The sequence below is a fragment of the Talpa occidentalis genome, unplaced genomic scaffold, assembly GCF_014898055.3.
Source record: "Talpa occidentalis isolate TD23 unplaced genomic scaffold, MPIMG_talOcc4v2.1 talOcc4.11, whole genome shotgun sequence".
Lineage (NCBI taxonomy): Eukaryota > Metazoa > Chordata > Mammalia > Eulipotyphla > Talpidae > Talpa > Talpa occidentalis.
Window position 1 is genome coordinate 20,948,430 of NW_023601104.1, and position 27,190 is coordinate 20,975,619.

Here is a 27,190-nt window from a genome sequence, read left to right on the forward strand (position 1 = left end):
GAGAAAGCTCAGGGCATGCCCACAGTTGGGAAGCCATGACTGAAGAGCCACCGTGACTAGTCAATGTTAACATGAGCTCATTCAGACTCAAGTCTCCCAAGGCCCAGGTACAGTTTGGTTAGTTCACTCATATTTACTCATGTTCTGGCACATCAGTAAAGAGTACATGCTATATCTTCGTAGACCTTTTTTTAGCCTAATTATTTTAATCCTAACTGTGAAACTATTACAGAAACACTTCCTAGTCCCAGATTTTCCTGCCTTTCCAGGAAAAGGTTGAAATAGAAATCAGGTAACATAAACAGGATGGAAACATCTTAGCCAGCTCAAATCCAACTTAAAACAAAGTATTTAATTAAATCTGAAGCAAAATTGGAATTGCAGAGGTCAAAGGCAACCCAAAACAAAGCTGAACCAGACACAGACGAAGAAGAACAATATGAAGTTATTTAAAAGGAATGAATGTGGTGAGGAAAACGAGTCTGTCAGTCACCTCCACAAAGTGCTGTGAAGCTCAGATGGAACTGTGACTGGAGGATACTTTGAAAGTGAACAGGCACTGCACAAAGGCAAAGGCAATGATGACATTATCAGTAATATTCTCACCAATTATTAGCTCCATGTTAGGCTGAGTTAAGTTTGTTTATAAATTATTTGTATAGAAAACCAAGCGATAAATAGCCTCAATGGAAACAAATATTTTACAGTAGAGTTGGCAGTAACATTGATATGGCAATTCTAAAACAAACTTTTTTTTTATCAGAAACAATATAAATAAACAACTCGGAAGATTCCTGAATTAACGTATGATATGTCCATAATGGTGACTATGCCAATGACTGTCCATCTGACAAGCACACCATCCTTTCCCTACCATTCCATACCTGTTCTGGGCCTCGGAATGACGCCTAGAACTGAACAGCCTATCCCTCTGACTTTCCAATTGTATTAAACTAAAGGAGGAGACTGTATAAGGAGAAATGATCTGTCTCAATCCTGCATCTTTGATGGGAGCTACTTCTCTTCTATGACTTCAGGGAGTGACCATTCCTCCTCTTTGGCCTCAGCTGGCACTGGGTTCCTGCAACACCATTTTCTTTTGTCATTTTAGTCCCAGAAGTACTAGGAATCGCCTGATACTGTTAGTGCTTGGGTAACAGGGACCCCACTATTGATTCCTTGTCTGTTCACTAATCCCTATCCACACCCCTGTAAATAATCTTTTCATTAATGTCTCATCCTTTGGTTCGTCTGGGTTAAATTCTGTTTTCTGCCAGGACCATGGCTGAAACACAATGGAATCATCTATTTACTGACAATGGAAGATGTCTGAGAGAAACTAGATTAAAATATGAATGGCAGGTATCTTTAAGATGTGAGATAAGATTATTTATTTTGATGAAGTTTCTCTATAGTTTTCAAATGACTTACATTTGATTATGCATTTTGGGAACATAAAAAGAAATCAAGTTAAAGTACAACATGAGAATGAACATGATTCTGAAGAAGTACTACAGATTTAACTCCCCTCCTTTATTTCCAACCCCATCCAAAAATACACAAAATGTTGCATAGTCTGAAAGGAATCTCCTAAGGCAATGGGACCATAAACACTTGTGAGTGTGTACCTTATTTTTGCCAGATTCTATTTTCTGGGAAAGAATTTACAAATAAAAACAATGTAACTGTATGCATTTATAAGTGCATGTGTTTTACAGACTCCGATTTCACAAGCAGAAGTGAAGATAATAATAATACTTCTCTATTACTAATGGCTTAGTACCTATAGCACTGTTAAAGGACTGAGATTCTAACAAGGGGACAATATCATTACTCCCATTTCACAGAGGAGGTAACTGACATGCTTAGAAGCCAAGTAATGTGCCCAAGACCTACAGCTCTTTGGTAGCAGGTCCTGGAGGCAACCTCAATCTTGAGAGTCAATTTTATTCAGTATACACAACTGTCAATCAGGATGATAGATTACCCAAGAATTCTAAAACTCTCCTAATTTTGTGTGTTTCATTCAAAGAACAATGGGGGCCCTCATACTGGCTCACTGCTTACTAGCTGTGCAATCTTGCACATTTACAAATCAGAGTTACAAATTCCTCATCAATAAAATAGAAAATAATACTTGTAGCCTAGAAGCTGTGATCATCTAATGAGAAGTGAGTATGAAAGCCCACCAAAGCTGTTTAATAAGGTAAAAACAGTAGGCAGTTGTATGTTAGCTGATGTGCACACCAGTGCATTAGCCATCATCATTAACACATGAAAGTCAAATGTAAAGAAAACAGTAAGTATTTTGGTGAAGTATGGCTCTAAATGATAATATTATAAACTATCCAGTCTGTTAATAACACCCAACATAAAACCACCACTGATTAATCAATAAAAATCATGCAATGGTTTCAAGAAATGTACTCTGAAATGCATTCCCCTGACTCATATTCATTAACTACCACGTTTGATTACCTTATTTGATGTGTTCCTAGCATATTACTCTCCATCTTATGTTATATTAGTAAAAGTTTTTAAGAAACTTGGAAGTTCAAACTATATATTCTCTATGTGACAATATCAAAAGTTTAACTGAGCCACTCAGTTTTCATTTTCCCTGACTCAACTTTTTGGAATTCTGTAATTAATTATATTCCATTATTACTGATCATCAATTAACTCAAAACGTTGCTGAGATGGTGAGTATGCTGAAGGAGGCAGAATTTAATGATAATTTGAGACTAGTAGGACACTAAATTTCTCTCTTGTTAATAATTAAAGTAGATAACTTCTGTTTTTATTTATAGCTTCCAGAAATATCAGGCTCATTCCTGTGCACTGCTCTGTCAGCTAATCATCATTTGGTCAGGATCTGACTTGGGCACAGTGCTTTATTTTCTATACATGCCTTCAACCCTCACTATTAAATGCAGCTCAGCCAAAGGTTAAAGTAAGTGAGGTCATCACCAAGTCTTCTCAGGAACTCTCCTCTCAGTCAAGTGCTTTGATGTCATAACTATACAAATGATGGAAAGGTGTAAAATTTCAGTTTACCTGTTTCGATTTCCCAGATGTAAACGGAGTCATCTGCACATCCAACAATTAAAAAGTTCTCAACTGAGTGCCATTTTATCTTCTTTACAGGGAAAAGGTGCTTCCGGGCATTCAGGAGACACCGCTTCTCCTCAAGGTGAAGGAGAGCTACCGAGTGGTCACTGCACACACAGCAAATGACCTGATCACTTCTTAGCTGTGGGGAAAGAACAGTATTTTCATGTAAGTAAATAGTCAAATGTTCTCTTAAAAGTTAAATCAGATTTCCCTCCTACTGACATAAAATTTTTGTTATAACTCCATTTACAAAATTGCATTGCTGCTTTCTATAGCACCTTTCCACAGAACATTCTACTAGGGAGCTTTTAAATGCCTGCTTTAAACTCAACAACTTATCAGGAAGGTCAAGAGATGCAAGTTAAAAGGAGAATTCCAGGCCAGATCTACTTATAAGATAAATGAAGGACTTGACCATCACTCAGCAAATTCAGGCAGTGAGGCAGACATCGGAAATAATGCAGAATAAAATAAACCCCAGAACTAATTTGTTGCCACAAAAAGAAGCTATTTGTAGACACGAGCTTAGGCCCAAGGGTATCATGAGCTGATATTTTCTACTTAAAGCCTCAAAATGTGATTTGGTGCTGTTCCCAGAACTCTACAGATTTTAATTCAAACAGGAAACTCAGTATAGACACAATCTAAAAGAGGTAAGCAGTAGATAGTTCCAACGAATGTACAGCTTCAAAAATATAAGGACCAAAAATAGGCCCATAGGACAAAGAGTCTTAAGATAATTTTTAAAAAATCAGCATATGGTTACCTCAAACCCAGTTTAGGACAAAGACCATCCATCTGGGTGCTGCTGAAGCTAATTTAGGAGGAGTTTTCAAGGTAGTCCTGTGTCTCCTCTACAAGGCCATGCATTACTCAACCCATGAGCAAGCCTAGGTGGGGTGGAGTTGGGGTCATTGGGGAAGCAGGCAGGGGCTCTTTCACCCTTTCAACTTCTTTTCTAACCACCTTGCTCTGTGGATGCTCCTACTTTTTCTAACCCACCTCACCTGAGTTCCAGCTGCTGTGTTGAAAGCATCATTAGGATCCCTTTACACTCTCCCAGTATCCATCACTAACCTCCTCTGTGAGGCATCAGGGAACATGTTATTTTCCCTAATTCTTTTTTTTTTAAATATTTTTGCATAGAAGATCTGGCGTGTAGGCCAAAGATATGTGTGTGTGTGTGTGTGTGTGTGTGTGTGTGCGCGCGCGCACGCGCATGTATGTATGTGTTGGGGGATGAAAGGATTCACCAGAGAGCAGAACAGGCAGATCTACTGAAATACACTGCTAAAGGGAGCAGCAGGCCAGCCAGGGGAGGTCTCCTGCACCATATGTGGCTTAGTTCCCTGGCCAGGGATGGAACTCAGGCCTACGTGGTAATAGTGCTGAAATCTAACCCCTAGGCCACCAGAGAGGCCCTTATTTTCCCTAATTCTTCTCAAGGAGACTACAGAAATCCTGAGAAAACAAGTAACAAAATGAGTTGTGACATATGGGGAGCCATGGCTTGTGGAATGGGGCAGTGCATAATGCCTCCTTACTAAACTTAGAGAAGCTGATTAACCCACAACTTCTAGAATGGACAGCCCAACATACCTGAGGAAACTTACACACACATAACACGTGAACACACCCAACACATGTGAGCAAACTTCCTATGATGCTCAGGAATAGACATACACAAATGACTACACTAGAATAATATTCTCTCCTAGGTATCTGAAATTGTAAATCTGGAAGAAGTCATAGGAAATAGCAAGAAAAAGGAACAATCCAAAGAATAAAATGCTTTTAGGGAAAAAAGTTAAGACTCTTGAGGTAGAAGAGCTTAAAAAGTATCAAACTTGGTTTCTGAATTTATATCGAGTTCCACTGGGTGCTTCCTGGATATGTTTTATCTCCCAATGTCTTAAGGGATTGCCCCTGACATCCTGTCAATGAACTTCCTTTTTATTAGACTTGGTTTGAATGGGTCTTGAGCCTTGTAGTTAAAATACATATGATGAAAAAGAAGTCAAGAGGAAACCTTGGGAATAAAAGATACATCAAGGTATTCCAAATTACTATATGAAAAGCTTTTTTAAACAAAATCACTTAATAGTGTTTTACTGTTTTAATTGTCTGTATAACTGCAGTACTGCTTTCATTGTCTTGTTACAAAAGTGGCATAAATTTTCTCTGACTTTGAAGCTGATTATTTTTATATTATTACTCTAGAGAAGTAATTTTTACAAGTCAATTAATTTTAACTGACAAACTAAGGAAATGCAAATGTTTGCTCATATTTCAACAATGATTAAACAAAGCTCTACAGAAGCTAAATTTAAAGTTACATTTCATGAGAAAATTATATCTGAAAGTATTTCCTTTTACCCAGGACATGATAGATGCTCATAAATTTATTAAAGCTCATTATTTATTAAATAAATGAAAGAGATATTTAAGAAAAACAAAACTATCAATATTATTATAGAAGTGAATGCTTGGATGCTTAAGTTAATTTCTGATTTAGAGATTCTTATATTATTTTAACTACTTGTGCACAGAATAGTCATTACTTTTATTAAAAATATAATTCCATAAGAAGTAAGATATGGAACTTGGGAAATATATATAAACAGTTAAAGAGAGTTCAGTGACTTTTGTAAAGTCAAAATTTACAAATCTTTGCTTTAGATGCAAATTATTTATATAAACTAACCTGTAATAACAAAAAGCATATAAACAGGATTGCAGATTATAAAGGAAAGCATAAAACTCACCAAATTGTATTATGTGTACATAGAATTTATTTTTTTCTTTTTCTGTGGGAATAGAGGTTATTTTTCTGTATGTTTTAAAAATATCCTCTAGGTTTGTGAAACTTTTACACTTATGTGTCATATTTTGTCTTAACTTACTCTGAAGTTCTCTGGTGATATCAAAAGACTTGTTACTGGGCCAGCTTCCAGAAAGAATTTATGTAACATTTCTTCAGTAAAGATATCCCATAAGATAACACATGAGTCCTGGTCCCCAGACACCATCCAACTTTGGTCTAATTTTGAAGAGAGACCATGTGGGTAAAGTAATGAAGTCACACTTTGGTGATGGCCTCTAAGTACTTTGTGAGGAAGGGAATCTGGAAAACAACCAAGCAGCAAATAATTAAAAAAGTTAATTATATTAAAGAAATGATGTTTTCTTTCATAAATGTTTAAAGTAAGTTAATGATGTATGATTAAAGCCATGTAGTTGGCTAAGAAAATTATTGAATGACCCTTGAATCATCTCAAAAGGTAAGTTCCTTATCATAAGCCAGGTCATGCTTTTGATGAGGAGTAGTTCAAAGTCTATTAATTCTTTAGAATGTTAGCAAGTTACCAATTCCAGAACCATAAAATTACAAATGCTGTTCTAAAAGAATAAATATGTATACACTTGGTCTCTGTGAAAACATATTACTGCTATTCTTTAAATTAGCAAGACCAAGTCTAGTATAAAAGAAACACAAGGTTTCACAGAATATTTTTACTTTAAAAGATGTTTCAGATTGCCTAGTTTGATACAGATAAAGTATCTGAGGCTCAGAGAGGTTAAGTGACTTACATCCAAGTGTGAGAAAACACAGCATAATGTTTATTTATTTTTTCAAGATTTATTTTCATTTATTTATTCAAATAAAAACTGGGGTTAGAGGATTCACCAGAGACAGAGTGGGGAGCAGAACAGGCAGATCTACTGAAATACACTACTGTTGAGGGGAACAGTAAATGAGACAGGAGAGTTCTGCTTCACCATGTGGGTTAGCATCCTGGCCTGGGATGGAACTCATACTACAGTGGCTCCTGATAGCTTGATAGTGCTGAGACTTTAACCCCTGTGCCATGAGGGAGGTCCCTGCACAGCGTAAAGTTTAAGAGCAGAGCTTGGCTGACTTTGTGTTCTTGAGTCTATCACTATGTATGTCACCATGGACAAGTTGCTGTTTCCCTTGCAATCACAGGTACTGCATCTGAAATATTGGAATAATAATAACACTAACTTCACACAGCACTGTCATGTGTGGTAACATGATTCCTTAGCACTTGGCAGGCACTGGGTATTTCATGTGCGAGATACACTGGAGCATGGGGCTAATGCCCTCCCAGGTCCCACATGCTTCTTTCCTTTGGCAAACCTAAAACATTGGCTACACCTAAATCCTTGGCTAAACCTAAAACAATTGGATAGCCCCAGAAGCCATGAAATGTCTTTTTTTAAACTGAAATTTAATCCCAAAGAATTGTAACTACTTCTTGTAAAGAAGCATGATAATATTATTCCATTAGGCACATCCTCACTTTATAGCCTCTAGAGAACCAAGATGAATATTAAATCAGATGTTGAATGACACATATAGGTGTCTGCTTGTCGTCTGGATAAAATTAATCAAACTACATTAAAAAATGCTAAGGTTTCAAGCCTTTTCACTAACTTTTAACAGCAGCCACTGAGCATTACTTCTCAGTTCATTGCTATTCACTCCCCCAGTTCAGTCAATCAGTGAATTAGAAGTGAACATTTTTAAGTGGCCAAAGTAAGCTGAGAACAACAGCAGGCAATATAACATTTTTTTAAATTGATATTTAGGTCTTAAACATCAAACAGTGTAGCCCAGTAGGATCCGTTCCAAAAGGTATACAAATTTCTCAGCACATTCCCAAATCCCAAGCACCTATATTCTCTTACATAAAATAATTTAACAGCATAATAGTCTTAATTTAATAGGTATTCATTGTTGTAATACATAAAGATTTATATTTCATTACAAAGAAAAAATAGTAAGATTTTTTTCTTAGTTGACTAATATCAAAACATTTAATAGACAGTGTTGGCCAAAATTTGGGGGAAAGACACTCTCATAGGTTTTTAGTGGACACACACACTTATCAATACATGTTCCTTGGATAATATTTTAATACATTTTCAAAATTAAAACCACATGTAAATTTATGCCAGTAATTGATCTCTTAGGAATTAATATTATATGTACATTAACATTTGTATGCAGAGAGATGTAATTCTGCATTGTCTGTAGTAAAGGCTAGAAAAAACATGTATTTGGAGATTTTTAAATAAAATGTTTTATTAGTAGTAACCATTTAAAATGTGCTCATCAAAAATGGGCTCCAAAATACTAACATTTGTTTAAGCACATTTTCGTAAAGTGTATGCAGCATGCTTCTATTTGTGTTTCCTGTACAATCAAGTGATAATTTTTAAATGACTGTGTAAATGCTCACTTCAAGAAAAGTCCATGTCATAGTCTTAATTAAAATGAGAGTCCTGCATCTGGTATCTGTTTGGAGTTTTAGAGCCACTGTGTTTAAACATACACACACACACATGCACACACACACACAAACTGTAGCAAGAGAAAAGGTGCTTTTTGACTTTTAATCCCTTTGATCAATATGGCTTTTTCCCACATTGGCTAATGGATCAAAATGAAACCTGTGAATGTGAATTCAATTATTGAACTTGTTACTTGTTTTTTTTTTTTTTTGCTAGAAATGTCATTAATGTAATAAATATCAATGTGGGAGATAAACTTTATATATAATGTAATTAAAAGAATGTGTACTGCTGTATTGGTATACATGTGCGTATATATGCATGAAAAATTTCAAAAAGGGTATAAAAGGATTTATTAGTAGTTTTCTTTGGTGGAAGGAACTTGAAGATCAATCACTGTAATATATTTATATATATATATATCATCATATAATCCTTTGCTTGACTTTTTGAAAAAGCCTATACGAATGTTTTACTTTATTAAAATAAGAACAATTTTATTAGCAAATGCCAGGAATTTTCTTTGGCAATCTTCTTAAGTAAAGCTGATTAAAGGTGAGGCTTAGGTAAATTAAATAAATAGGGTCAAATAAAATTCAATGACCTTTTAATAAAGAACCGCCTTCTAGAAGTCCGGCTTTGGCAGCATTCAAAGCCTGCATAATGAAAATTGTCCCATCTTCACAGCCACATATTAGTTTATCAAGACTTGGAACATACTCTGATGAAGTGACAACTGCAGTTTCTGCCCCATCTTTCAGCCCAGAGAAGTGGTCAATAATACTTTGTGACACTGTATGATGTTTATCAAAATTATCTTGAAGGGTCCAGGTGGTAGTTATTGGTATCTCTAAAAGGAAAACACACAAAAAAGGAAAATTGGGTTTATAAATTCATAGATATAGGAAATATCATTGGGGCACATCTCTTTGGCCATCCTAATAGTGGATTATTAGCATAAAACTTCTCTTGACATCATTCACCTTCACTGAAAGTATTATTGTATTGGCCCTCTGTCCTTCAAAGAGACTCAAAACAGTAGATTTCTACTTGTTCATTCATTTCATATCTAGATTAATGGAAAATAACTAAGAAACTCTTGGAGTGCTGTAAATTGGTGAACTGATCCCATTGGTTCTCTGTTAACCTTAGCAAAACTAAAAAGGAAAATGGGAGGTCTATTAGTTGTGTGAAGTAAATTAAAAAACTTTAATGTCAAGGATTTGAGTATTTCACTATCATATCAAACCCTAAGCAACTATACGGTTATCCAGAGCACTAGTTACCATTTTATGCAGCTGACCACCCAGGCATTTGAATTGGACCTCAAGTGGGCTCAGGAAGTGAAGTGGCATCCAGGAGCAAGGAAGGCCAGTTGAAGTCAACCTACTTATCTATGAAAGGGCCTCCCTGAACTTGTAATACACATGCCAGTGACTGTGAAAACCTCAATTCCAACTAACACTTTTTATGAAAAGCATTATTATAGAGTTGGCTAATTACGAACCCAGTTGGCTAGAGAGTTAATTCTGTTGTTGGGAAGTAGAACTAACACAAAAAAGTCCTAAAGCCACCATCCAGAAGTCTCAGCAATTGGAATGGTATACTTTCCTACTTGAAATTGAACTTGTAAGAAACCTCTGGACTTCTTTGCCTTTTCATTGACTCACTTCTTGTTAGTCATTGACTCACTTCTTTGCCTTTTCATTGACTCACTCTGTTATGATCTATTTTGAAGATATTCGGACAGGGGCACAAGAAGTTATGCCAGTGTTGTTAAGTAACAGAAACTTGTGCTTACAAATTCAAGTATTATGACTAGGGACCCTCATTGTGCCCTGGTTAATCAGAGATGACTGTTTTTTGGAATAAGGAGCAGAGAGGAAGACAAGATTTCTCAATTTGGAATATGTAGCATCAGGAATGTAAAAATATTGCACAATAATGTTTACTTTGATGATTTCATTTTCGTATTCTAAGAGAAAGTAAGACAAACAAATAAGCACATGCTAAAGCAAATGTCTTAGCATTTGCTAATTCATCTAATCACTCAAGTTGCCAGGTCTCTTAATGTCCAAGTTTATATATGTGTTTGCAGTTCCAAGCAGCTGTAATAATCCCAATAGAAAAACTGGTTGCAAAAGTACAGGATATGGACAAGACAAATTTTAAAATGTGAATGTCATATATCAGCCTATCCCATATCCATATCCCAGAATTCATTTCATTTCAATAAAACATCACAAATATTCAATTGATGTTATTTTGAATTATATTGGTCATATTTCTGTAAAAGATCTATAAGCAACATGTTCATATCTACTTTTATGTTGACCAAATGCAGAGTGGAACACAGAAAATTTTCCTCTTACCTAGCCACATGCTCCTCAACTTAGACAAACACTGAGTGATTATAAACTAGTTCTTAGAAGACATGTGACTAGACGCAGTCTTACCTCTAGGAGAACCATCAAACTTGGATACAGGAACGTCAGGGATGTGCCACAGAGTAATTCTTCCTGAGACTTCTCCAGAAAAAAGTACCTGATAAAAAGGCTCCTTTCTTTCATTCATGTAGCCCATAACAAAAGGAAGGCTCTGGTGTGAAACAAAAAGTTAGCTTCTATGTAGGGAAAACATCTAAGTATAAAGAGACAGCCACCATTGTGTTTATAAAGGAGGAACAAAACTCCATCACTGATCTTAAATCATTTCTATTTCTAGTTGTTTCAAAAACTTCAAGTGAATTAAGTGAAATCATCACTTAAGACAAAGACACATTTATACAATAAGCAGCAAAGTCCTCAGCTAGACTTCAGAGAGCTCTGAACATGCTCTGTGTAAGAATTACACTGACTGCTAGGGGCTTTACATCTACTCAGTTAGATAATCCTCACAATCATCCTGCGAAGTTGGCACTATCATTGTCTTCATTTTATAGATGAGTAAACGGAGAGTGAAGAGGCTGATTTATCTGAGGTGATACAGATGGCGATGGGCTTTTGAGTCCAGTAATTCTGACTCAAGCATCCATCTCTTAATGAAAATACTCTGCCATCCACTGGGGAGGACTGATTTCTTTATGATCCCTTCAGTGACAATTGTCAGTGAAAATAACAGTCACTAATAGGTATATGGTAATTTTGTGTTATTAATGTACTTTTCAGTTTCTGTTGACCATTTGTCTGGTAAGACTTTTTAAATTTTCTGAGCGAACAATGAGTTCACATCTTCAAATATATACTATAATATTTATAAGTACATATATTGCCTATATGTGTCTATGTAATAATTTTACTGAAAATATGAATATTGGCTGCCAGCAAACTGAAAGATGTTTTCACTAGTGAATGAGTATAGAATCTCTCTAGTGCTTCAGTGCAGTAAAGCTGTTCTGTGAGTAGACATGTAAATACAGATTATACACAAGGGATCAAAGTGATTAAGTGATAAGAAAAAACAAAAACAAAACTCTCTTGATGTATAAAGTATCCTGAAAGAAAGCCAACTCTAGGTGTTAGAATGACAAAGTCTAAGAAAGCAACAGTTCCTAGTCAGAAGATACATATTAAAAGGACCAGATTTAGGTATATTCATGGGGAAATACAATAATATATCTTTATAGAATATTAAGGGCAAAACATTGCAACATTTAATACTCACAACCAAAGTACAAAATAGACACTGTTATCATTCCTGTCATTAAAGGAAGGAAACTAACACTGGAAGACAGTATGAAAGGAATCCAAGACCATGTGACCAAGATACATAATAACCCCCTATGCTCCCAAGAAATAAGCACTGGGGAAGAGAAACAGTTCCCAACAAGTCACTTCTCTGATTTTTTTTTTTTTTCACGATTCAGAAGCCACATTGGTATCTTGTGCTTCTCATGCCCATCATTTTTGTAATTGTTAAAAATGGTGGTGATAAAATTTGTTTCAACTGGTTTCTCAAGTTCTCTCAACTTTCAAGAACCTTCGAAGGGATTAGTCCAGATCCCTCAGGATTTTGATAAGAAAATGAAGCTTCAGAGGGGGGGGGTCACTGTCTCTGAGTGTGGTCACTCAGGAACACCTCCTGCCTCCCAGCCCAGCAAGTTGCCCATCAGCCCATGACCCTTATTTGTGCACACCCCCTCTTTAACCCCCCAATCTTCCTTCTAGATAGTTACCTTTATAGTTCTGCTATTGTTTGAAAAACCCCTTGGAGCCCTTACTGTATGAATTTGGATTTTTCACCCCAGAACCCAGTACCTATCATAAGCAGTACCATCCTCCAAGAGGTAATAAAATAGTTTGTAAGAGTGAATTCTCTTGAGCCACCTTTCTGGATTCAAATCCTGGTTTTAGCACATATTAACTCTAAGAGTCAGTTACTCGATTTAAGCAATTTGTGTGACCTCTCTGTGTCTCACATTGCCTGACTGACTGAAGGCTAATCAAAACACCTATGATGTGCTTTGGGATTGCTGTCAGGGTTAATGAGTTGATAAAGGTAATTTGCTTAGATTGTGCCAGGCATTTGGTACATACTCAATAAATATTAATGATTCCTATTGTTCTCTTCTTAGAACAATTGAAAAACTCACTCTAAAGACTTGTTAGGAGACTCTCGGATCACACTGTCTGGGTCATCTCCTGGGAATTAACCTCTCCAAATATCAGTTTCACAATAGAGCATGATGGAAATTCATGCAAATGAGGCAGTGTACATGTTTAACAATAATGAAGACTTAATAAAAGTTGCCAATCATTACCGTCATTGTCATTACTCTTAATTCATGCACCAAATTCCTTATATACAATTCTCAAACTGTTCTATCCCAGCTACTCCTGTCTTGGCACTGTCATCTTAGTTCTCAGCTAGGACACTGGAAAATTCAATGCCTCATCTCAGCAGCCAGGAACCCTGCCACAGGCCTCAGTACTCATCAGCTGTGATTTGAAACTGGGGAGATTTTCATAAAGCTACTGAAAAGAAGGGGAAGGGTCCCTATTCTTGCTACTATAATTACATTAGTAAATATGTGCACAGCATCACAAATGGTAACTCAGAATATGTTACTGTCAAACCTTGAGATTTAATTCTACCGTATCACTCCAAAAAAAAAAAAAAAAAAAAAAAAAGAGAGAGAGAGAGAGACCAGTTAATACTGCATGTATAAGGAGCAATTTTTTCTGAGTTCACTGTATGTTATACACCTAACCCAATCACGAGCCTTCATTATCTCCTAACTGCAAGTGAGTTTAAGAAATCTTACATGCAGCGAATATTGGTAATGTTTTGAATAAGGGGAATAATGTTTGACTTTAATTTTTTGACTGAATAAAAGGCAAAACAGAGCCTAAGGATGGCAGAGTCAGCAGCTTCTTTCAGTTGCAGATTATTCTGTTCATATTTCACTGGCTTCCAAACACTTCCCACTTTTAATGTTCAGAAACAATTGTATTGTCTGTATAAGAATTATTGTGAGAAGACCTATACATAGGTGTTTTTACATCTTGAGGAATAAGCAAGACAACTTCCTATAAGATTAGTATTTTTTAAGTTAATTTTTAATTGCTGTATTTTTTCTTGTATCTATGAATAGCATTAATATTTGCAGTAGACTAGAAGCTCCTACAGGACACCATTTACAATTAGCGTTTAGGGCGAACTGTACTTTTGACTGATTCTGAAGCTAATAAGCAAGAGTGGGCAGGTACTATAAAAATAACTAAAAATGCCTTTATGAGTCACAGGAATGTTTTTGTGATCAACAGCAAAACAAGTCTCCAATGTCACCATAAATGATTTTAGAAATAGTGTTTGATGCTGATTCTGAAGTTTGCTGGGGCCCCAGTGGCACTTGGAGTTCTGATTTCTGGCTGACAGTTTCTTAATCAAGTTTTTGCAACAAAACCTCACAAATATGTTACAGGGACAATCACTGAACTGTAGGATTTCCAGCAGCTCTGCTGCCTATTAAACAAACCATCATTCTGTAAAAAAGAAACATGCTTCTTTGGTTGACACATCAATAATTCAAAACTCCTCCATTCTCCATGATACAACTTTTTGGATAATTAATGGATGACTAAATCCAATAAGTTAAGAAAAACCCACTTCAGTTAACTCTACTGAAATAAAATACTTGCTTAAACCTTCAGAATTATAGAGTATCAGAGAGATAATTCAGTCAAGTAAAAGCTCACAATTATTTCCTCGAATCTCTGCCAAGAGAATCATAATTATAATTTGTTTTACCAAGAAAATTTATTCAGAATAGTTATATCCATGTAAAAAATCCATATATGATTTTAAGTAAGAAAACAAAGAGCAGGATGTACATCACTTGGTAAACTTTAAAAAAATTGTAGTAGATACATCAAAATGTTAATAATAAAATGTCAGTGAAAAATATGTGTATGTGTAAAATTATGAGAAAATAATTTAGAGCAAAATGTTGACAGTTTGTAAATTTTGGTAAAGGGTATGTAAGTGATCTTTTTAGTCTTCTTACAAGTTTTCAAATATTTGAAAATTTCCCCAATTAGAAAAAGGAAGTACTCAAAATAAAAAAAAATATTTAAAGTGATATTTATGGCAGTAAAATTAAGAATTTTTATTCTCCCCCTTTAATGTGATTTTTCTGTAATACATATGCATTGCTTAATCAGACTTAAAAATGTAGACTTTTGAAATTCATTTTTCTCTTCAGTAGCCATTAACAATTAGATTTAATTTTCTCATTAGCAACTTGATGTGATTCTTCAATTTTTTAAAGCCTGACTCTACTACAGACAAAGCAACACTTATCTAGAAATGGAGTGAAACAGCTTTGAGGCTGTCACTCTTTTCTTGTATTACCTTATTTTCCTGCACAGAAGTAGAGCACAGTAAATGAGGATAAATGGTCTCTTTAAGCACTCTTCCATCAGCAGGATATATGCTTTTTGAAAGCCCACTGTGTGGCGAAAAATAAAAAGCAAAGTTTAGAACTTTGGGGTTCTTTATTCATTTTTTCTCCTCCCACTTTCAAAAGCCGGATGGTACCATTCAAGTTTCTAAACTCTAGTTAGAAATTGTTGGGTTAATAATTACAAGTGACTTTTTGAAAACCCAGCACCAGCTGTACAAGTTATACATGGTTAATCTCATTCCTTCATCCCCTGCTGTTTTATACAAAGGCTGAAGCCTACCAAGCCCAGAGTAAATCTTCTAGTGCCAAAGTTGTTTTGTTCTGGTTTTTGATCATGGGCAGCATGCAGGGATTTTTCCATAATAAACCTCCCAAAGTTCATTTTCTACCTGAATGTTTTGTATGCCGCTCCCATCTGAGCCCACCTGTTCAGCAGCTGATAGATATTACTGTGACCATCTTCTGTCCAGATGATGATTCTGTGAGCAGCGAGCACCTCTCCACCAGCAAAGAACTCCCCACTCTTACTAACTTCAGTCCAGAGAAGGGAAAAATCACAATAATCATAAACCTAGGATACAAAATTAATGGTGCACATTAACGATAGCTTACCATCTAGTCTGCCAATGAGATGGAAGGTACATTATGCTTATCAAGTCTATTTAGATGGCAGTATTACTGCAACAACATATTAAGTATTAATAACAGGCCACACAGAACTCTCATATGAAAATAATACTTTACTAGTACTTTCTTTTCCACAGTTCTCCTAGGGTAAGTTTCAGTTGATAACTTTATCTGGTTATATAAATTCAGAATGTGTCCATTAAGCACAGAGACCAAAACCCCCAAAATGTCTCTGTAATTTTTTTTGTCCATAGGGATAGCCCCATTGTGATATTTGAAAATTTATTACACAGAAAGGTCTGTACAGCAGGGATACTTTGTGAGATCATACACTTCACATTTTCATTTGAAATGTATTACCAGTATATAGGTAAGACAATACAGTTTTGGTAATCAAGTCAGGTATATATGAACCATTATAGAAAAAGATGCTAGCAAATGATGGCAGCATAATTATGTTTTTCTTCTTAAAGATGTCAGTGAATATATTCCCAAGAAATATTGTATGTTCCCTGAAAATAACGGAGTGACAAAGTAGGAAAAAATATAATAATATCAGTGTATGTAGGTGAAAAGCATTATTGTTCCTTTTAATCCTAAAGTGCAGGCACCAATCTTTGAAAATAAGAAATAAATGCTCATCATTATTGTGATTTGTTGTTAGTGAAATTAGTATATATTCATTCTCTGGATATACATAATATAAAATACATAAACATACACACACACAGTGCTAGGCAGGCAGTAGGAAACTAATAAAAGTCAGTCATAAAAGAAAAGTCATTCCATGTTATTACCATACATGGTAATAACATGGTAATAATGAAGATTTTGTATCATATTTAAATGATATTCTTATAATTGTTGCCCTCAACAAGAACAAAAACAAGTCACGTTTGTACATCACTGGTATTTATTACATTATTTTGCACTACCTTCCAACATTTGGAAAACACCACCAATAGAAGTCTCTCTGTATATGTGCAAAATCGTATTGTCCTGCAGTTCAAGGCATCAAGAAATTTGGATTCCTTTTCATAGACATCTTGCTTTTCCTTCAAAAGGAATGAAAACATTTTAGAATACTATCTAGATAATTTGTGTATCACTGTATCAGATGACTTCTTGTCCTGTAACCTTAAGTAAATCACACTATTATTTATAAAATGAAAAGTACCCCAATTTCCTTTTGCATTTTCTGATTTAAGAATTCACTTGACAAAAGAAAGCATGAACAGGAAGCCTAATTGGATCCAGAGATTCATTCCATACAACCATTTAAGAAACATCCTTTAGGGGAGCTATGCTGGGTGCTGAGGACATTAAGTTACTAAGTTACTGACCTTCAGACATGATAGAGAGATGAAACAAACAAAATGTTAAATATTTTCTTAAAACCCTGTCATAATAGAAAAATGAACAAAGTGCTCTGAAAGAACAGAAGAATATCCAACACTGAACATATACATTACGTTAGTCTCAGAAATTTGCTGATAATGCTAGGCATGTTTTTTTTGGGTTCAGTATGCCAAAATGCTTCCTCAACCAAGAAATTCCTTAAAGACAGTCCAGATGTCCATGTGGCAAATTAAACAACTATGTCACCAACGCATATACAGTGACTGATTTTTTCCTATCACCTAATGGTAGGGAGCAGTATATGTGTCCCCAGCTTTTCATCATCTTCTCCCTACCATTGCTCACATATGCCCAGAAGAAAGGTTTTTTTCCTGCTGTAAGGGGCAGAGAGCTATTCTTCTATGATTTTTTTAATTAAAAATGCAGTGTGTGTGTGTGCGTGTGTTTGTAGATAAAAGCACCTGTGTATGCATGGAGAAAAGGTTGGAAGGATACAAGCTAATTCTTACCAATGCCTACCAATGAGAAGAGGGATGGAAGAAGTACAGGGAAGTAAACTTCACAATATCAATAAAAAGGCCTGCAGTTAGAGGAACAAGGACTAGAACTTCACAAGCCAACCTGGATGCTGTTGATAGATGATGACAGATCCCACACTTTGAGCTCACCAGCTACTGATACCACGACAAGAGAATCTTCTGTAAAAACAATAACATTCAAGTATAAGCTGACCACTATTATAACTGGTTGCTGTAAGGATTACTTTATGATCATTTAAAGATTATGCAGGGCTATGTTTTTTTTTAGATTTTTAAAATTTATTTTTATATTCCCCATACAATTGCACCCCCCTTATTTTGACCTCAATCCCTCTACAGGGCTATTTGATTGAAAATATTCAACTTATTAAAATAAAAAACATTTTAGATCGTAGTCTAAACTTGTTTTAAAATTTCAAAATGACCCCCATGTAAAAGGAGAGCAAACTAAAAGCAGAATCGCATTGTGAATCCTTATAATGGCAGTATTACACCTTTCTATTAAAAAAATAGGGAACCAGTCTTCTCTTTCCCATGTAGTTATTCTACAGATATTGAATTATCTTCATCACAATATCCAGAAGATACAGCAGGGCAGAATTCCTAAGAGTCCTGCTAATCAACAGAAAACATCTCTTTGCTGTGCTTAAAATGCACCACTGAGCTGGCCATGGAAACAAAGCTTTCTCTTTCTACTTCATTCTCACTTCTCACTGACTTTCCAACAACTCGAACCACTGGTTTGAGTGTTCTCAGTTGTGCTGCTCTGGCTTAGAGATCTATCCTTCTAACATACATAAGCATTCTGAACTCTTGCCCAACAATTTAACAAATTGTCCAAAAGTGATATTTTTATATTCTGTTATAGTCAATTGCTTATTACTATATAATGCCTAACTACTACCTTGAATTCTCACAGAGTGAACTATCGACATGCAGGTGATCCAATCAGGAGACTGGGAAGATGCAAAAGTATGAACAACAGCCAAAGTTTTGGCATCAATGATAAGGACATCTTGATATTCTCCACAGCAGAGAAGCCACCCTTCTCCTGTCATCCGGAATGAGCAGTGGTAATACTGCAAATGGAATTAGAAGCAAAAATTTAATCATTACTGCAATTAACGTAACTTTGTGGTGAAGGCTTCTCCGGATTTTAATTTTATCATCTACTCAATTTAGGTATTAGACTGATAACAACTAATTTTTTTTTTTTTTACTTCAATTGTGTCACACTTCTAAAGCATTGATTTGGCATTTTCAGAAAAAAAAGCCTTTGTAAAGAAAGAATGTTATTCCAAATTATGGAAAACTCACAAGTAAATTAGTGGAGTGTTATGTAGAACTAACAAAACCAGGTTCCTTATCCTGGCAACACTTCCATGGGTTAAGAAGAAATAAATGTGGTTAAAGAGTATTGCAGGAATTCTTGTGCCAACTTAGTGTTGAGGATAGCTTTTATTTGTGATTGAATAATATCTTCCATCCTTGATGAGTTCTCTCTCTGTGCAGGTTTTGGCTCCGGAAAAGAGTTTGTAAAAGTTTGCAAAACAAATATCAAAGTTCAAAGCAATGAATGAAATATAAAAAAATCTGTCAGCACCATAGAAATCATGTAAGTACCTCACATAAATGCTTGGTGCCCAGTCATCAAAAGTTAAAATTTGCTTTAAATGTCAGGAAGTGATTATAAAGGTTATGGTTATGCCTCTTTCTAAAAATAAGAAATTTAGAAATTAATTAAACCAAAGGTTAAAATTGGAAGTGAAAAAATTGTTTTATAAAATAAGAAGTTATTAGGAATTAACCTTTCTGTGTTCATGTGAATAATTAAAGATAAAAAAAGGAAACTATCTTTTAAATACATCAATGATAGAGATGGAAATAAAAGAACTGGGAAAAATAGTAGGATAATAACTTTTGGGAAAGAATAATGCCAAATAGATGATAACTGAAAGTATTTTAATGACAAAATAAAAAATTCAAGAAAAAATCCTCCAAAGATATTGCTCTATATGTGTGCATAGCAAATGCTATAAAGGAATTTCAGAACCCAGAAATGTTCTGCAGAAAGTATCCATACTCACACAGATTGCAGTGTGCCTGTAAGGAAGTGTGGCCTTCTCCACACACTGTCCATTGGTGACATTCCAGACACACATCTCCCTAGGAGAGAGAACTTTGTATTATTCTCTGTCATTTCCACTCAATTGGCTGGAATAATTTTAGTGCCACCAAGTTTTTCTTTAGTGCTGCACTTACGTGAAGCTTGATCGTTTATGTGGCTTTTTGTTATAGATTACTGGGCAAGAAAACGTTGTGGTCATTAGCAGGGATGACATATTGTACAACTGTGTCTTTTTGTCTGGGTAATTACACCCTGTTCTCAGTGTACAAACCTTACTTTAACTCCAACCGGGCCCTCAACAAATTGTGGGGGAACAGCTCTCTCAGCCTTCTAGAGTGGCAGGACAGCAATCTTTCCATGGACGCTGCTTCCTCTTGAAAATGGTTTATTTCACTGAACTTAAACTACATATTCTGAAGAGCATAATGAATCAAATGCTACATCTTTTGGAGCTGAGGTACCAATTTTTGTAAAAATAAACAGTGCCACCAAGAGGCCACATTTGGTCAATCAGGAGCACGGTTTGTTTCTTTGCTTCTCTTGAAATCCTGGAATCGTACTTGCCACTTCATATTTAGAAATTCTCATTGTTTAGAAAATACTGATTTGGCTGTATGAATATTACAAAAAGTAATATGAAATACAGCTACTAAATAATCCAGTGCAAGGTAGCATAAATCTGTACTATTTCTGTTCATAAAAAAAAAAATTGTTTCAGAGTTATTTGATAATCATATTCTTCAATTTTGATAGTTTTAATGCATAAGCAAAATTTTCCATGGATGAAAAGGAAAGCTTTATTGGCTTTAAGGGAGAAGCTACTAATATTAAGAAGCAAAAGGTAAGGATGAATAATGGTAAATATCCATTTGGTAACAAAGACTATATCCATTTGGTAACAAAGACTTTTTTGTTTTTGTTTTTCTGACCTAACACTCTAACTCAATCTTTTTAAAGCAGTGTTCTTCCACTTAAGTAAGTTTGCACCCCAAACAATAATATTTAGAGGTATTTTTGATTGTCACAACTAGGAACACACTACTGGCATCTAGTGGGGAAAGACCAGGGATGCTGCTAACATCCTATATAACTCAGACAGGAACCCACAACAAAGAATTATCTGATGGAGGTCCAAAGTACCATGGGTACTGAGGTTGAGAAACCATATTCTAGATAAAGAAACAAATTTTTCATAGTTTTTTTCCTCTCTGTTTATGTTCAACTTTATTCCAACCAGGATTTGAGGTAATCTGAAAAGGGATGTAACTCAATTAAAAAAAAAAAAAAAAAAAAAAAAACCTCTGTTTATATGTGTGTCTGAAAATTCAGAGTGGCATAAAGATGGAAACTGAAATATTATCTGAATTGAAAATAAATATATAGCAAAGTAAATAAAAAATAAAACCAAGCAGTCACCAATAAAACATTTTAGCTCTATGCAAGGAATTTGAGTTCATTACCATGGTTCTCAAGTCTACCTGTGAATATTTTAAAAATCATCCTCAATAGATTCTAATTCCATGCTTCTGTGGGCTTTTTTGAAGCTTCTGGTTAACTGACCTGTTTCTGCATAAGTCTACTGTAGACAAGTGGTCCTAACTTCTGGCTATATGTTGGAATTATCAAGGAGTTTTTAAAAACACTAATGTTCTGAGGATGTGTGAACCCATTCCCCTAAATCATGTTTAGTGATATAAAATAGTGTTACCTCAATAAAGAAAAAATATTAAAAAAAATACTAATGTCTGTACTCAATTCAGACATGGAGCCATGCTAGTTAATCCGTTTCCAGGGCTGGAACCTGATATTCAGGAGAAGATCTTCAGTGATACTATTTCTAAATTCTCTTGGATTCTGATGTTTCCCCTGTCTTATCATCTTATTTTTTATCTTAAATTTGAAAAAAAAATAACATAAACTGAAAGTAGGCTGTCTACTAATCTTATTTAAGAAAAGAGAACAAATTGTTATTATAAAGTAACATTTGCATTTTAGTTGGAACTGTACAAGTTATATACTCATGATGACATGAAATCTAACCATTAAAGTTCTTCTGTTCCCAGATTAAAGATTAAAAAAAATAATATTTCCAAATTTTTTACAATTCTTCCTATTCTTATTTCAATGAAGAGGAAAATGTAAAGTATCCACAACATATAAAATTGGCAAATTGTTAAATTCCCACTAAAATACCTTGAGAAAGGACTATTTTTTTAAATTCAATGCTATGTCCCCAATTCATTATCTCAGTAAAAATGCATTAATGGTCAAATAGAAGTTATATAGATCTATCACCAGGTTTCCATCCACTTTTCATCATTTAGAAATGCATTATTTTCTGTTGGTCCCATACCTATCTAATAATTCTATGTTATTAACACAGTTATTGCTTCATTAAAATTTTTATGTAGTGTCTTAGAGGGAGAACAGAGCATCAAGAATGCTTAGTTTGCCACTTAAATTCAAGTCCATGACATTTTTCAAATTCTCTTGTTTTCCATTACACTTTTTTTCTGGTCTTTCTTTGGCATTCCCAGGTTCCCCTCTGCTTGCTTCCTCAATGTTAGCTTTCCTTAGATTTTTGTCTTAGGCTTTCTTACATTCTCACATAGCACACTCTCTTTGGGTGAGTTATCAGCACCTTCTATATGCTATTGTAAGCACACGCCTGTTTGTTTGCTGAGTTCCAAATCCAGTTAGTTATTAGATGTCCCCCCTTCCATGACTTTTAGCCCTTCACACCCCTCTAGCTCAAAATGCAACATAACATCCTCCCTCCTTTGGTGCTTATTCTCCATAACCTGTCTGGTCACTGACAAGTGTCCCATCATTCTTGACTTCACAATTCCTCTCTCTGCCCCACGGGTGAGAGGTATGCTACTCCAAATATACTCTCTGAATTAGCAGCATCACCACAATCCAGAAACATGTTAGAAATGTAAGTTCTTGACCCTTCACCAGCCCTATTGAATCTGACGTTCCAGGAGCTGGCCTAGAAATCTGTTTGTAGATAAGAGTTGCTCCGGTTTGAGCAGTGGTGTCCAGAAACCTCCAAGACTGGAACCTGCCTCTTTCTCTAGTCTCATCTCCTTCTGGTGATTGAAAGTTATATTAATAAGTTATAGCCCTCTTTATCAAGCCAAAGCTTTTTGCCTTAAAATTTTATTAACTGCATATATTTATTAATATAAAATATTAATACAGCAATAGCAAATATATTTCAGTTAGTACTTATCTGAAAAATCTTTCCCCATCCCTTTACTTTTAGCTCTACTATATCCTATGCTGTTTTGGTTTTTCTAATTGTCTGATAATCTTTGTAATTTAGCTGGCGGCTTAGTCCCTTTACATAATTGAGAGTACAACCTTTATTGAGATTTATTTCAACTATCTTATTCTAGTGCTAATTGTCCCTGATTTTTGACTCCTTTGGTATAAACATTTTATTTCCTTTTTTAAATAAGAAGTTATTTTATTTCTTCGTTATTTTTATTTATTTTTTGTTGATTCTTGTAACAGTTATCCAGGAAATGTAAACATGTATCAATATATCTAACTTAAAGTCTAAAGTTTATCAACCTTTTTCCCTAGCTCCAGAATACGAGACCCATGAAATCTGATCACTATTCTTTTATATACAGTTGTTGATTAGGATCCTGTGTGTATGGTAGGGGATGTGGGGAAAGAGGATATATATAAACCATGTGTTATAGTCTGAGCTTATTTAAATGTTATAAAAATGTGTTGCTTTTCATTCAGTATTCTGATTTTCATCTCAGATTTTTCCCCCTGAAATCACTGTTTTACTGAGCTAGTAGTGAGGATTCTTAGCATTTGTCTTCAATGTTAACTATTTTGCCTTCATTTTGGAAGCTATTTTCACTGGAGATACAATTCTAAATTAACAGATATTTTCTATCAACTTGCCGAGGATATTTCACTGTTGTCTAGTCTTCATTTCATTGTTAAGAAACCAGCTTTCAGTTTAATTAATATGCCTTTGTAAAAAAAATCTGCTTTTCCTCACTGACTACTTTTCAGGATCTCTGCTATTTCGTTGGCAGTTTGTCATTTCAACATCAGGTGTCCAGGTATTTAGTTCCTTTCACTTATCCTGGAATTCACTGGATTCCTGAATCTTAGGATTTGTGACTACAGATGAAGTAATATTTGGGGGCAGGGAGTAAAAAATGAGTCATGGAGCAATTTTGGGCCCCTCTGTTCATACTGGACAAAAATACTAAGTCCACAGCCACTTAGTGGGACTTCTCAAGAAAAAAAGTGATTGTTGTTTAGGTAATAATGGGCTGAGCTTAGTAAGATTAATAAGTTCTAGCAAATTAAATTATAGTTTCTCAGGTATGCATTAGCTAAAGTGTAGGTATTGCCTTATAGATGCAGGCTGGGTTTTAGATGCTGAAGGAACAGAGTTTCAGAAAATTCAAATCATCCTGGAAAAGGAACACCAAACCATACTCCTTGGTTGTTTAACAATCATATTAACAGGGCTCATACAGCTGCATTCATCTATCAGCAAAATTATGCCCACTGGTTCCATTTGTCCTTTTTGGAGCTAGACCACTGTGGACAAAAACCTCATGTTGGAGCTCAGCTGCTTTGCATATCTATTTCTCATTTAGCTATTCATTGTTCTCAACTTTCCAAGTAGTCCCAGAAAACAATCCCATCTACTAAATTCTCTAGTTCAGGACAAAACACAGGGTTTGTGCCAGTCCTAGTTGTACGACAGCTACTGGCGATTGTTTTAAAAAGAATGTTCTAGGGTAATTTACTTTAGCATCATCCAAAGTTCAATCTCTCAAGTATTACTCTTGTGTTGTTATAAGCTGTGCCAGTTATTAAACTATTCAGTCTCTACAAGTTTGATACCTGATTCTTCTTTATTCTTTTGGCTCTCAGAATTCAGAGCCATGCAATTTCTTCTCGGTTTAAAAACAAAAAAGGACTGGTCTTGTGTCTACCAGTAACCCAATCTTCCATTCACAAATGCAAGCTAAATCCTACGATTCTGCATTCCTGAGTATATTTCCGCGTATAATTCATAAGCCAATCTAGCTCACAGCAGCTCTTCAATCAGCAGGGCCTTTTCTTACAGCCAAGTCCTGTTTCATTGGAACAAACCTCCCTTCCACGAAACTGCACCAAATCACTGTGTTCCTTTTCCTTATCTCACTTACAAATGAGCCTTCTCTTCTGTTAGTTTTATGGTTTCAGACCAGTGCATAAAACAGAAAACAGTAACTAGTGAATTGTTTTACCAAATGATGAAGGTTTAGATGAGTTTGCTTAAGAGCTGAAAGTGAGTTACTACATGACAAAGGTCAAGCACCTTTACTTTTCCATTTTCAATCTAAAATAGGTGGCTTTTGCCAGTATTCTTTAAATAGGGAGGTTGCCAAGAGATCTGACATATGAGTTGCAATGTTTATCTTGGTCCCAGGTCAGCCACTAAAGGATCCTGGATTGGAGTTATGGTACTGATTACATGTTTTGGGACCACCATTTAAGGACTAAATTTTCCAATTGTAAAAGGAATGTATTGATAATCAAGGTTTTCTTTAGCACTCGAACTCTACCCCATCAGGCAGAGACAGAGAAAGAAAAAGACAACACATGATTTCTATCATATGTGAATCTAAAAAGAAAAAAGAAACTCATGAATACAGAGAACACACCTCTGCTTACCAGAAGTAAGAGGGCCAGATGTGAAGGATGGAAAGCTAAGAGGAATGAGTGAGGGCATTGAAAGATTAAAAAAAAAGAACATATAATTTCACTGGCCAGAACCTAGAGTTATAGTGTCAACTTACTCCAAATTGGGTAACAAATATAATCTTCCTGGATGCCCACAAAGAAAAAAACAAAAGTTGGTAAATGGATAACATTGTTTCTGTCACAGGGAATTTTCCTAAATGCCAAAACTTAATAGTGGGTTTGATCATGTGTTTGTACACTCATAAAAATCAAAGCAATGGTGAAACTATAATTATCACTCCACTTTTAGCACTTTGGTCTTTAATTCTAATTACTTACTATCTATCTGTCTATCTATCTGTGTGTCTGTCTATCTGTCTATCTCCTCTTTCCAAAACAGATTTGAGAGGGTCTCCAAAAGGAGGGGTAGAGGGTATGGAGTGCTGCAAAGTTTCAATTTGGTCTTACCCATTTTCAGCAGCACTGACAACATAAGGCTGTTTAGAGAAGTCTCTAGCTCTTGTCAAACATGTTACTGAAGCCGAATGTCCAAACAGAAGTTCTTTAGCCGAAATCTGAAAATGATAAAGTTAAGCTTTTAGATAATGGTGAACTTTTCAGTTGAAAAATATAAACATCACATTATGTAAGTATTCATGATTCATGATTAGGAAATCCTGTTTTATGTTTTTGTGCAACATAAGTTTCAGGAAAACTGACAATGACATATCTAAATCCACAAGATAATAAACTTCTAGAAGAAGGAAGTGTATTGTACACATTTTTTTGGTTTGTTTTTGGTTTTACATCAATCATGAAACTCAGATGATAGCCAGACCTGTTTTACAACATGTAAGTTTTGAATACAAATACGTCAGTGTTGATATTCATTAAGTGCAAACTGTGCCTCAAATAATAGCAGCATATTAATGTGCAAACAGCAGAACTGAGAAATGAGTTTACAAAAGAATGCAAAAAAATTACCCTTTTTGTAACCATTGTAATACTTTATTTGGCTTTGTGCCTCAGAAATAGTAAAAATTAACTTCTTTACATTCAAAACGAAAATTTACCGAACTTTTATATAAAATGCCCATTTTTTTCTCATGTAAATTTTAAAATATGGCCGTGAGGGCTAATTCTTCTATTTCCTTATATGTGAAGTAAATCTATTCCTTATCGTTTTGTAAAAATAAGTTAATAAAAATCAAACTGCAAAACAGAGAACACATAAGGTCCCTTTAAATGTGCAACTGTGAATGGGTTTAATCCTCATTTACAAGTGAAGAAACCAAGGATCCAATAATTTATTTGCCCCAAAACACAGAGTTGGTAAAAATCTGAGCTAGAATATGACCATAATGTCCACTCTTCTTCCTACACAACAGTGCCATTCTTCATGTGTCATTGTTTTGTTTCCTGAGTATTAAATGGGAAAAAATAGAGCATAGCAATACTAAGGGAATATACTAAGAGATTCTTCAA

The 27,190-nt window shown here is 35.1% G+C and overlaps 1 protein-coding gene across 2 annotated transcripts in view; it reads right to left on the bottom strand.

Moving 5' to 3' along the window:
- The window catches only part of WDR72 (WD repeat domain 72), a 198,956-nt gene that overhangs the window by 144,710 nt on the left and 27,056 nt on the right, over positions 1-27,190 (bottom strand). For both annotated transcript variants that reach the window (XM_037502510.2, XM_037502511.2), the window contains exons 3-13: positions 26,174-26,280; positions 19,950-20,028; positions 18,767-18,941; positions 17,945-18,021; positions 16,900-17,019; positions 15,763-15,908; positions 15,286-15,382; positions 10,890-11,031; positions 9,038-9,283; positions 6,018-6,238; positions 3,058-3,253 (exon numbers count right to left, since the gene is read on the bottom strand). In XM_037502510.2, the coding sequence (XP_037358407.1) occupies positions 3,058-3,253; positions 6,018-6,238; positions 9,038-9,283; positions 10,890-11,031; positions 15,286-15,382; positions 15,763-15,908; positions 16,900-17,019; positions 17,945-18,021; positions 18,767-18,941; positions 19,950-20,028; positions 26,174-26,280 (1,606 nt within the window). The remainder of the gene's footprint in view (positions 1-3,057; positions 3,254-6,017; positions 6,239-9,037; positions 9,284-10,889; positions 11,032-15,285; positions 15,383-15,762; positions 15,909-16,899; positions 17,020-17,944; positions 18,022-18,766; positions 18,942-19,949; positions 20,029-26,173; positions 26,281-27,190) is intronic.